The sequence below is a fragment of the Oncorhynchus tshawytscha genome, linkage group LG31, assembly GCF_018296145.1.
Source record: "Oncorhynchus tshawytscha isolate Ot180627B linkage group LG31, Otsh_v2.0, whole genome shotgun sequence".
Taxonomy (NCBI): domain Eukaryota; kingdom Metazoa; phylum Chordata; class Actinopteri; order Salmoniformes; family Salmonidae; genus Oncorhynchus; species Oncorhynchus tshawytscha.
Window position 1 is genome coordinate 30,633,221 of NC_056459.1, and position 13,054 is coordinate 30,646,274.

At 43.5% G+C, this 13,054-nt stretch overlaps 1 protein-coding gene across 2 annotated transcripts in view; it reads left to right on the plus strand.

Moving 5' to 3' along the window:
• Positions 1–9,634: 9,634 nt before the first annotated feature.
• Positions 9,635–13,054, plus strand: part of LOC121841505 (upstream-binding protein 1-like) — a 37,067-nt gene continuing 33,647 nt past the window's right edge. Inside the window, exons 1-2 of one of the 2 annotated variants that reach the window (XM_042310370.1) lie at positions 9,635–9,856; positions 12,738–12,954. In XM_042310370.1, coding sequence (XP_042166304.1) covers positions 12,839–12,954 — 116 coding nt within the window. In that variant the 5' untranslated portion in view covers positions 9,635–9,856; positions 12,738–12,838. Of the gene's footprint in view, positions 9,857–10,771; positions 11,430–12,737; positions 12,955–13,054 lie in introns of those variants that run through there. The other variant, XM_042310371.1, reaches the window with a different exon arrangement.

Sequence of the window (13,054 nt, forward strand, 5' to 3'; positions counted from 1 at the left end):
CAACTTGTACAGACCATAATAAACACGGGTTTCTGTCTCAGTCAGTGGGAGGGGGCACCTGTTCTGACACACACACACAGGGTCTACAATTAACCAAAGTTGCGTCCTTTGTGCACTGACCGGAATCAACTGGTATTTATTGAGCACAGCACTGAAGATACTCAGTGTGTGACTGTGTGTCTGAACATGGAAGCTGCAGAATATATACAGTTGAAGTGGGAAGTTTACGTACATTTAGGTTGGAGTCATTAAAACTTGTTTTTCAACCACTCCACAAATTTCTTGTTAACACAAACTAGTTTTGGCAAGTCGGTTAGGACATCTACTTTGTGCATGACACAAGTCATTTTTCCAACAATTGTTTACAGACAGATTATTTCACTTATAATTCACTGTATCACAATTCCAGTGGGTCAGAAGTTTACATACACTAAGTTGACTGTGCCTTTAAACAGCTTGGAAAATTCCAGAAAATGATGTCATGGCTTTAGAAGCTTCTGATAGGCTAATTGATGTCATTTGAGTCAATTGGAGGTGTACCTGTGCATGTATTTCAAGGCCAACCTTCAAACTCAGCGCCTCTTTGCTTGACATCAAAAGAAATCAGCCAAGACCTCAGAAAAAAAAATGTAGACCTCCACAAGTCTGGTTCGTCCTTGGGAGCAATTTCCAAACACCTTAAAGTACCACGTTCATCTCTACAAACAATAGTACTCAGGCATAAACACCATGGGACCACGCAGCCGTCATACCACTCAGGAAGGAGACTCATTCTGTCTCCTAGAGATGAACGTACTTTGGTGCAAAAACTGCAAATCAATCCCAGAACAACAGCAGAGGACCTTGTGAAGAGGCTGGAGGAAACGGGTACAAAAGTATCTATATCCACAGTAAAACAAGTCCTATATCGACATAACCTGAAAGGCCACTCAGCAAGGAAGAAGCCACTGCTCCAAAACCGTCATCAAAAAGCCAGACTACGGTTTGCAACTGCACATGGGGACAAAGATCGTACTTTTTGGATAAATGTCCTCTGGTCTGATGAAACAAAAATAGAATTGTTTGGCCATAATGTCGTTATGTTTGGAGGAAAAAGGGGGACGCTTGCAAGCCTAAGAACACCCGTGAAGCACAGGGGTGGCAGCATCATGTTGTGGAGGTGCTTTGCTGCAGGAGTGACTGGTGCACTTCACAAAATAGATGGCATCATGAGGTAGGAAAATGATGTGGATATATTGAAGCAACATCTCAAGACATCAGTCAGGAAGTTAAAGCTTGGTCGCAAATGGGTCTTCCAAATGGACAATGACCCCAAGCATACTTCCGAAGTTGTGGCAAATGGCTTAAGGACAACTAAGTCAAGGTATTGGAGTGACCATCACAAAGCCCTGACCTCAATCCTATAGAACATTTGTGGGCAGAACTGAAAAAGTGTGTGTGAGCAAGAAGGCTTACAAACCTGACTCAGTTACACCAGCTCTGTCAGGAGGAATGGCCAAAATTCACCCAATTTATTGTGGGAAGCTTGTGGAAGGCTACCCAAAATGTTTGACCCAAGTTAAACAATTTAAAGGCAATGCTACCAAATACTAATTGAGTGTATGTAAACGTCTGACCCACTGGGAATGTGATGAAAGAAATAAAAGCTGAAATAAATAATTCTCTCTCCTATTATTCTGACATTTCACATTCTTAAAATAAAGTGGTGATCCTAACTGTCCCAAGACAGCACATTTTTTACTTGGATTAAATGTCAGGAATTGTGAAAAACTGAGTTTAAATGTATTTGGCTACGGTGTATGTAAACTTCCGAATTCATCTGTAGTCTACCTGAAGCTGCAGAATATACAGTGTAGAGTCTCTGTGTGTAAATTAGAGGTCGAACCGATTTTATGATTTTCCAACGACAATAACGATTTATTGGAGGACCAAAAAAAGCCGGTACAGATTAATCGGACAATGTTTTAATTTATTTTATTTATTTAAATTTATAATTATGACAATTACAGCCATACTGAATGAACACTTTTAATTTAATATAATTCATCAATCAAATCAATTTAGCCTCAAATAAATAATGAAACATGTTCAATTTGGTTTAAATAATGCAAAAACAAAGTGTTGGAGAAGAAAGTAAAAGTGCAATATGTGCCATGTAAGAAAGCTAACGTTTCAGTTCCTTGCTCAGAACATGAGAACATATGAAAGCTGGTGGTTCCTTTTAACATGAGTCTTCAATATTCCCAGGTAAGAAGTTTTAGGTTGTAGTTATTATAGGACTATTTCTATACGATTTTGTATTTCATATACAATATACTATTGGATGTTCTTATAGGCACTTTAGTATTGCCAGCGTAACAGTATAGCTTCCGTCCCTCTCCTCGCTCCTAACTGGGCTCGAACCAGGAACACAACGACAACAGCCACCCTCGAAGCATCGTTACCCATCGCTCCACAAAAGCCGCGTCCATTGCAGAGCAAGGGGAACAACTATTCCAAGTCTCAGAGCGAGTGACGTTTGAAACGCTATTAGCACGCACCCCGCTAACTAGCTAGCCATTTCACATCGGTTACACCAGCCTCATCTCGGGAGTTGATAGGCTTGAAGTCATAAACAGCTCAATGCTTGAAGCACAGCGAAGAGCTGCTGGCAAAACGCACGAAAGTGCTGTTTGAATGAATGCTTACGAGCCTGCTGCTGCCTGCCACCGCTCAGTCAGACTGCTATATCTAATCATAGACTTCATTATAACATAATAACACACAGAAATACGAGCCTTAGGTCATTAATATGGTCGAATCCGTAAACTATCATTTCAAAAATCAAACGTTTATTATTTCAGTGAAATACGGAACCATTCGGTATTTTATCTAACGGGTGGCATCCCTAAGTCTAAATATTCCGGTTACATTGCACAACCTTCAATGTTATGTCATAATTACGTAAAATTCGGAACAAATTAGTTCGCAACGAGCCAGGCGGCCCAAACTGCTGCAAATACCCCGACTCTGTTGCACGGAACGCAAGAGAAGAGACACAATTTACCTAGTTAAAAGAAATTCATGTTAGCAGGCAATATTAACTAAATATGCAGGTTTAAATATACTTGTGTATTGATTTTAAAGGCTTTGATGGTTATGGTTAGGTACACATAGGTGCAACGACAGTGCTTTTTTCGCGAATGCACTTGTTAAATCACCCGTTTGGCGAAGTAGGCTGTGATTCAATGATAAATTAACAAGCACCGCATCGATTATATGCAACGCAGGACAAGCTAGATAAACTAGTAATATCATCAACCATGTGTAGTTAACGATATATATATTTTTTTATAAGATACGTTTAATGCTAGCTAGCACCTTACCTTGGCTCCTTGCTGCACTCGCATAACAGGTAGTCAGCCTGCCACGCAGTCTCCTCGTAGAGTACAATGTAATCGGCCATGATCGGTGTCCAAAAATGCCGATTACCGATTGTTATGAAAACTTGAAATCGGCCCTAATAAATCGGTCGACCTCTAATACAGTCTACCTGAAGCTGAATATACAGTCTACCTGAATATACACTGAGTATACAGTACATTTGGAAAGTATTCAGACCCCTTCCCTTTCTCCACATGTTGTTTATGTTACAGCCTTATTCTAAAATGAATTCAATTGTTGTTTTAACCCTCATCAGACTACACACAATACCCCATAATGACAAAGCAATAACAGGTTTTTAGACATTTTAGAAAATGTATTACAAAAAATATCGGAAAATTAAATTGACATAAGTATTCAGACCCTTTACTAAGTACTTTGTTGAAGCGTCTTTGGCAGCGATTACAGCCTTGAGTCTTCTTTGGTATGACGCTACAAGCTAGGCACACCTGTTTTTGGTGAGTTTCTCCCATTCTTCTCTGCAGATCCTCTCAAGCTCTGTCAGGTTGGATGGGGAACTTTGCTGCACAGCTATTTTTAGGTCTGCAGAGATGTTCGATCGGGATCAAGTCCGAACTCTGGCTGGGCCACTCAAGGACATTCAGAGACTTGTCCTGAAGCCACACCTGCGTTGTCTTCGCTGGGTGTTTAGTGTCGTTGTTCTGTTGGAAGGTGAACCTCCGCCCCAGTCTGACGTCCTGAACATTTTCCAAGTTAATTAAAATATTTTAAAAATACAGAAATATCTTAATTAGATAAGTCTCCACCCCCCCGTGTTAATACTTGGTGGAAGCACCTTTGGCAGCCATTACAGCTGTTAATAATTTGAAATAAGATTCTAACAACTTTGCACAACTCTTACATGCTGACCACACCGCCCGTGTAGCATGCGCTAGCGTTGCAAAATACAGTTACACAAACTTGTATTTCAATCATTGCATCCCACGCTGCTCACGAGCGTCTGCGTAGCCAGGCGCTAAAATATAACTTTGTTCTATTTGTGACGCTTGACGCACTGCAAGTCCCGCCTCTGCCATCTCCTCATTGGTTTTTAGGAGCATATACCCACGTGGGTGATTGAAAGATGAACTGAGGTCCACACTCCAGTCCAGTTGGTGGTGGTAATGCACCTTACAGTTGGTGGCCAACCGCCATATAAAGTCCAAAGAAGAAGAAGAAGCCTGAAGGAGGGGAGAGTACTAGAAACAGACTCGGTTTACCATTTTATCTGTGGATTCACTGTCAGAGTAGAGGACCTTGTGCATTTCAGGTAAAATAACAACTCAATGTTTATATCCCAGGACAAATTAGCTAGCAACAGCGAGCTAGCTAGTTAAATTACCATAAATGTTTAATGCTTTTCGACCTGTCCCCAAATTAATATAGTTGGTTCAGAGTTCATTTTGACATTTCAACCTGCGTGTCCTGATCGCGTCTGGTGTGGGTGGACAAAATCAACATGACAGTCTAGTCAGCATGTTAGGGCAACATGCACTACATCATCAAAAGTATGTGGACACCTGCGCGTCAAACATCTCCTTAGAAAATCATGGGCATTTAATATGGCGTTAGGCCCCCCTTTGCTACTATAACATCCTTCACTCTTCTGGGAAGGCTTTCCACTAGATGTTGGAACATTGCCTTTTGGGACTTGCTTACATTCAGCCACGAGCATTAGTGAGGTCGGGCACTGATGTTGGGTGTTTAGGCCTGGCTAGCAGTCGGTGTTCCAAATAATCCCAAAGGTGTTCGATGGGGTTGATGTCAGGGCTCTTTGCAGGCCAGTGAAGTTAATTCCACACTGATCTCGACAAAGCATTTCTGTGTGGACCTCAGTTTGTGCACAGGGGCATTGTCATGCTGAATTAGGAAAGGGCCTTCTCCAAACTTGCCACATAGTTGGAAGCACAGAATCATCTAGAATGCCATTGTATGTTGTAATGTTAAGATTTCCCTTCACTGGGACTAAGGGGACTAGCCCCAGACTATTATTCCTCCTCCACCAAACTTTACAGTTGGCACTATGCATTCGGCCATGTAGCATTCTTCTGGCATCCGCCAAACCCAGGTTCGTCCGTAGGACTGCCAGATGGGGAAACGTGATTCATCAATCCAGAGAATGCATTTCCGCTGCTCCAGAGTCCAATGGCGGCAAGCTTTACAACATTCCAGCCAACGCTTGGCATTGCGCCATGAGCTTAGGCTTGTGTGCGGCTGCCCGGCTGTGGAAACTCATTCCATGAAGCTCCAGACTAACAGTTATTGTGCCTGACGTTGCTTCCAGAGGCAGTTTGGAACTCGGTAGTGAGTGTTGCAACCAAGGGCAGACTATTTTCACGCGCTTCAGCACTCGGCGGTCCCGTTCTGTGAGTTTGTGGGGCCCACTACTCCGCGGCTCAGCCGTTGTTGCTCCTAGACTGTTCCACTTCACAATAACAGCACTTACAGTTGACGAGGCAGCTTTAGCAGGGAATAAGCTTGACGAACTGGAGATTGCATGGCTGTGTGCTCGAATTTTATACACCGTGTCAGCAACAGGTGTGGCTGAACTAGCCGAATCCACTAATTTGAAGGGGTGTCCATATACCTTTTTGTATATAGTGTATATCCATTGCTTTTGTCAGAATTGCTCAAGCTCATTAGGTTTGTTTAGGAATCATTGATGGACAGCAATATCCAAACCTTGTCTCCTTTTTTATTTATTTTTTATCAGATTAAAGTCAGGAGTGAGACTAGACCACACAGGAACACTCAACACCTCTTGGAAAGCCATTCTGGTGTCTGTTATTAAAATATGTTTAATTCTCACTCTAAAGAAATAAAACTATTCTAGGGTTAGGTTTTCACTGAGTTGAGTTTTCCTCTCATTTTTTGCCTGGGCTTTGCTCCTTTCATATTTATTTTGATCCTAACAAACTCCCCAGTCCCTGCCGATGACAAGCATACCCATGACATGATGCTGCCAACACAATGCTTGAAAATAGAGAGGGTTTCACTCTGTTGTATTGGATTTTTAATTTTAATTTTACCTTTTTTATTTGACTAGGCAAGTCAGTTAAGAACAAATTCTTATTTTCAATGACGGCCTAGGAACAGTGGGTTAACTGCCTGTTCAGGGGCAGAACGACAGATTTGTACCTTGTCAGCTCGGGGGTTTGAACTTGCAACCTTCCGGTTACTAGTCCAACGCTCTAACCACTAGGCTACCCTGCCGCCCCGGCAACCCTGTAGTTTTTAATTTAGGCCAAAATTGAACACAGGTTTATTTATTTTGAATTGATCATGCAGGCCAGTAATATGGAGGGAATGCAATGTTGATCCCTTTGTATTGTGGTAGCAGCATCATGTTATGGGTATGCTTATGAAAGGAGGCCAGGAAAAGAGGAAAACCTCGGTCTTCTGACAACCTAATCCTGAGACAGGGTTTTATTTTTCTGTGGGACAACTACACTTGTTCTGCTAAATACACACTAGAATAACTTTCAAAGAGCTGTTGTGTCCCTGAGTGGTCAAGTCTCAGTCCTGACTTAAATCAGCGGTTTTTTCTTTCTTTTTTTATCAGAGGGTTTGAATATTGCTTTCCATCAATGATTCTCAACCAAATTTAAATGAGCTTGAGCAATTTTGACAAAAACAATGGATATACGTTGCCCTACGAGTTGAGCAACGTTAGTAGAATCTTATTCCAAATAATTCACAGCTGTAATGGCCGCCTCCACCAAGTATTTACTCAGGTGGGTGGAGACTTATCTAATTATGATATTTCTGTTTTGTATTTTTTTTCTTAATTTGTTAAATGTTCTTTAACTTTCTTTTACTTTGAAAATGCAGAGGAGGGAAAAACATCTAACTATAATGCCTTTTTAGATTTTTAAGGAAGCAAAATGTGAAAAAAGTTCAAGGGGGTGTAGACTTCCTACAGGCACTACCTGGTTCTACCTGAAGATGAACTATAGCCTCGTATTAGGCTCTGAATGTGTGTTTAGAAGGAACTACAGAATAGGCTATAGTAGCAGAAGGTAGTAGTAGCAGTAATTGTGGTACAGTAGTAATGGTAGCAGCAGCAGTAATTGTAGTAGTAATTGTAGCCGTAGTATTAATTGTAGCCGTAGTAACAATTGTTGCAGTAGTTTTAATTGTAGCAGTAGTTTTAATTGTAGTTGTAGTAATAATTGTAGCTGTAGTAATTGTATTAGTTGTAAAAATTGTAGAACTAATTGTAGCTGTAGTAATAATTGTAGCTGTAGTAATAATTGTAGCAGTAGTTTTAATTGTAGCTGTAGTAATAATTGTAGCTGTAGTAATAATTGTAGCTGTAGTAATAATTGTAGCTGTAGTAATAATTGTAGCTGTAGTAATAATTGTAGCTGTAGTAATAATTGTAGTAATAATTGTAGCTGTAGCAATAATTGTAGCAGTAGTATTAATTGTAGCTGTAGTAATAATTGTAGCAGTCATAATAATTGTGGCTGCAGTAATAATTGTAGCAGTAGTAATTATTGTAGCAGTAGTAATTATTGTAGTAATAAGTGTAGCAGTAGTAATAATTGTGGCTGTAGTAATAATTGTGGCTGTAGTAATAATTGTGGCTGTAGTAATAATTGTGGCTGTAGTAATAATTGTGGCTGTAGTAATAATTGTGGCTGTAGTAATAATTGTGGCTGTAGTAATAATTGTAGCTGCAGTAATAATTGTAGCAGTAGTAATTATTGTAGTAATTATTGTAGTAATAATTGTAGCAGTAGTAATAATTGTGGCTGTAGTAATAATTGTGGCTGTAGTAATAATTGTGGCTGTAGTAATAATTGTAGCTGTAGTAATAATTGTAGTAATAATTGTAGCTGTAGTAATAATTGTAGCTGTAGTAATAATTGTAGTATGAGGGAGTGATTGAGGGAGTGTATGGCACTGGGATCAGGTGACAGGAACTGGCTGGGTGTTCTGGCAGTCATACAACACAGAGGACTTCCTGCCCTCTGCTGGGACACACCAGGCCAGCTGCAGCACCCAGCCCTCTGCTGGGACACACCAGACCAGCTGCAGCACCAGCCCTCTGCTGGGACACACCAGACCAGCTGCAGCACCTGCCATCTGCCGGGACACACCAGACCAGCTGCAGCACCTGCCCTCTGCCGGGACACACCAGACCAGCTGCAGCACCAGCCCTCTGCCGGGACACACCAGACCAGCTGCAGCACCAGCACTCTGCTGGGACACACCAGACCAGCTGCAGCACCCAGCCCTCTGCTGGGACACACCAGACCAGCTGCAGCAACCAGCCCTCTGCTGGGACACACCAGACCAGCTGCAGCACCCAGCCCTCTGCTGGGACACACCAGACCAGCTGCAGCAACCAGCCCTCTGCTGGGACACACCAGACCAGCTGCAGCACCACAGTGTGGTCCTATTTGGTCCAAACACATAAGGCTGATTCACACCATAGGGCCAGAACCAAACTGTACTGGACTGGTCTGTGTGGTTATGGAGCCACCATAGTGGAACTGTGCTGGAAAGGACAACCTGAAAGAAACACCAGTGCCAGCTGAGAAGGGTTCTGGTCAACCCAGTAATGTGGATCAGGCACTAGTGGGTGTTGTCTCTTGAACCCGTTCACATTTCCTCTCAAACTTCAGGGAATTCTCTTGTCTATTTTGATTCAGTCCAATTATCAAATGCGTGAGGCATGTTGGTGGCCAAAGTAAATAGCAGTGTCCGATTCACAGGTTAACATGTAACGTGGACAACTCATAAAATGGTGGGAAGTTCTGCTATTGCAGGACTGAAGATCACAATCACATTACAATCATTCCCACTAAATACATCCGACTTCACATCTGTCTGTTGGCCTTTGGTCCAACACACATCTCCCCCCTCGCCCCCCCCACCCACCCACATCTTCCCCCCTCTATTTTCTACAGTAGGAACACACTGTTCTCTGGAAGCAGAGGGGTACCAGCCTGTGAGCCTGCTAGTCTGTATCAGCCGAGTATTGTTGTCTCGTTTGAATTATGCATTTGTGTATTGTGAATATGTCTGTATGTGATGGGGTGAGTGAACATGATATGAACTGGTCACATCGGCGTTATAACGTAGAAGAGGTTGGCAAAAGCTCTGACTGAGCCCATTGGCTGAGCTGGGTGCGTTTGGCAATAGAGCGGCTTTCTGATTGGCCCCGCGACATCTCCCCCTGCGGCTGGCGACAGTCCGCAAGGTTTTGAGAGGGCTCTCGTCTGATGAGAAGCCATGTTCGTGCTGCCTGCATATGTGTCTACCGCTACTGTTCTGATCGTTAAAGAGTCTTATTTAACCGACCGGGAACTGTAGCCCTGGTCACACGAGTCCGCGATGAAAAAAGGAGAGAGGTTTCGGAGGGCACAGGAAGCGCTGGCTGCGAGCTTCTCATAGGACGATTCCTAACATCCGTGAAACAAATGCAAGTGAAGTTTTATAATGCTACTAGACTGCTAATGCTAGCTCACTAGTTGAGACGGACATGGCGTGTGAATGTGGTGTGTGGACTCAACATCCTGCATTTACGTAATGTTGCTAGTTAGCTATGGCTGGGCTCGGGGATGCGACGATGTCACCAGCAAAATTGACTTTTGAGGACAGCAAGTGACCAACTCGCGCTAGTTAGCTAGGGGAAATACACCATTTTCACGCAACTGAGATACTTTTAGTGACCTTTTTCGTATCAGGTTATGAGTAGCCAGCAGATCCGACCCGCTTGCTTACAGCTGCACTAGGGTCAGACAGCCTTCCCATGGAGATTAAAAGACACCGCGCAGTTTGGCTCGGAAAACGTACCTCAATCCAGGGAATGGCAAATGTGTTGTACTACGAATTGTCCCATTATCCCAACTCATACACCGAGAAGATTGAACAACTGCTAGTTTTCAGGAAAACTGTCCTTTTGGTTCTCATGTTAGATAGCAGAAGCCATTTCGGAATGGAAGTCAGCCAATCATCTCCTTTGTTGTTCAATACAGGAGTTTGCTTAAAGCTGCAATATAACTTTTTGGGCGACCTAATTAAATTCACATATAAATGTGAGTAATAGGCGCATCGCAGTGCTACAGTCACTACAGACTCGGGGTGCTACAGTCACTACAGACTCGGGGTGCTACAGTCACTACAGACTCGGAGTGCTACAGTCACTACAGACTCGGAGTGCTACAGTCACTACAGACTCGGGATCGATCCCAGACTGTCACATAACCAACCGGGAGTCCCGTAGGGCGGTGCACAATTGACCCAGTGTCTTCCGTGTTAGTAGAGGTTTTGGATGGGGGGGCGGGGGGCGCGCTTTACTTGGCTCATCACGGTCTAGCGACTCCTTGTGGCGGGGCAGGCTGACTTCGGTCACAGTTTCCACCGTCACATTGGTGCGGTGGCTTCCGGCTTAAGCGGGCGGGTTTGGCAGGTCATGTTTAATAGGATGGATGACTCTCCTGAGCCCCTTTGGGGAGTTGCAGCGATTAGACAAGATTGTAATTGGATATGACGAAATTGTGGGTTAATAGATCTTGTAATTGTCATTGAAAGCAGCGGAAGCTCTGTTCTATGTACACTTTCTATGCTTCCCGTGATTGAGTTTTTACTTTTTGCATCTTGTACTGTTAAGTTTTGTAGACCAGCTTCAAACTGGACATGTTGCTCAATTGGTATCAAGGGACATAACTTGGGCCAGGAAAACATTCCCCACACCACTGCCACCCCAGCCTGTACCGTTGACACCAGGCAGGATGGGACCATGGACTCATGCTGCTTAGGCCAAACCCTGCCATCAGCATGCCTCAACAGGAGCCAGGATTTGACAGACCAGGCAATGTTTTTCCACTTCTCAATTGTCTCGTGTTGATGATGGCGTGCCCACTGGAGCCACTTCTTCTTGTTTTTTTATCTGATAGGAGTGGAAACCGGGTGTGTTCGTCTGCTGCCAATCACCCATCCGTGACAAGAACGGACGAGGTGTGCATTCCAAGATGCTGTTCTGCACAGCACTGGTACTGTGCCATTATTTACCTGTTTGTGGCCCTTCTGTTAGCTTGCACGATTCTTGACAATCTCCTTGGACCTCTCAGTAATGAGCTGTTTTGACTCACAGGACTGACTGGTCGTTTTTTGTTTGTCACACCGTCCTCTGTAAACCCGAGACTCTGTCGTGTTTAAAAAGCCCAGGAGGCCGGCCATTTCTGAGGTACTTGAAGCGGTGCGCCTTGCATCGACAATCATACCATGCTCGGGAGTTTCTTCGGTCACTAGTTTTGCCCAATCTAACGTTAAATCGAGCAGTAACTGAATGCCTCAATGCCTGTCTGCCTGCTTTATATAGCTAGCCACGGCCACGTGACTCACTGTGTGTAGGAGCGAACCGTTTTCGCTTACCTAGTGAACTGGCCACTGAGTGTATTTCACAGAGGGTAAAGATGGTACAATGATTCTCCATACAATGACTGCTTGTTTTGTCTCACAAACTGAAATTCGGTGAACTAGTAGAATTTTTAACAACCAAGAAAGTGATTTCTGCATATTACGTTTACATGTGCATTTAGCAGACGCCAAGGGCACAGACACATTTTCAACTAGTCAGCTTGGGGATTCAAACCAGCGACCTTTCGGTTACTTATCAAAACTACCTGCCACTGTTTGCAGTCTAACATTTGGGATAATGATACAATTCGAAGTACAATGCGTTTCTCGTCCCTGGATTGAAGTACGTTTTGGAGCCATATCACGTTCCAGCCCTGCCATGTCTTAATGTACACAAGAAGCCTGTCCGACCCTAGTGCAGCTGTAAGCAAGCGTGTCGGATCTGCAGGCTAGAGTCTGAGGTTAAGGTTAGGAAAAGGGGTTAGAGAAAATTCTCTACTAACCTGCTACAGAAATCACTTTGTATCTAAATGGCGTGGAATTTCCCAGTTAGCTAGGTAGCTAGTTATTAGTGGTGGAAGGGTTTAGCTAGCTAACTTTGAGCAAAAGGTTATTTAGCATGCTGTTATTCAAAGCGTCGTGATGGTTGTGGATTCTGTTGTTAGCTTAGCCTGCTAACTTTACCTAGCTAGTCTGGTTGTTGGCTTCATATCAATCCAGATTGCTACTTTCACTTGCAGTCATATTATGGCGAGATATCGGGCTAGTGCGGCGTACTATCAATTCGCCTTCAGTTAGCTACAATAGCTAGTTAGCTAAAAGCAACTAACTAGCTTCTTAGCCAACCACCAGTAACTTACAATTATTTAGCCAGTAGTGGCCAACGCAACAACAACTAGCTAGTTACCATAGCTAGCTAACTTTCTCTTCATTGTCTCCAGTCCACCAGCAGTGGTTTATTAGCCTGCTGGCTGAAGTCCCTTCCCCGGAGACGAAGCTGGCGGCCCTTCGGCTAGAGGCGGAGGAGAAGGAGCTTGGTACCATGGCCTGGGTGCTGAAGATGGACGATGCCACCATCGAGTCAGGGCTGGTACACGACTTTGATGCCAGTCTGTCGGGTATCGGGCAGGAGCTGGGGGCTGGCGTATACAGTATGAGGTTAGAGAGACCGCTTGATACATACAGTATGAGGTTAGAGAGACCGCTTGATACACAATACATACAGTATGAGGTTAGAGAGACCGCTTGATACTCAATA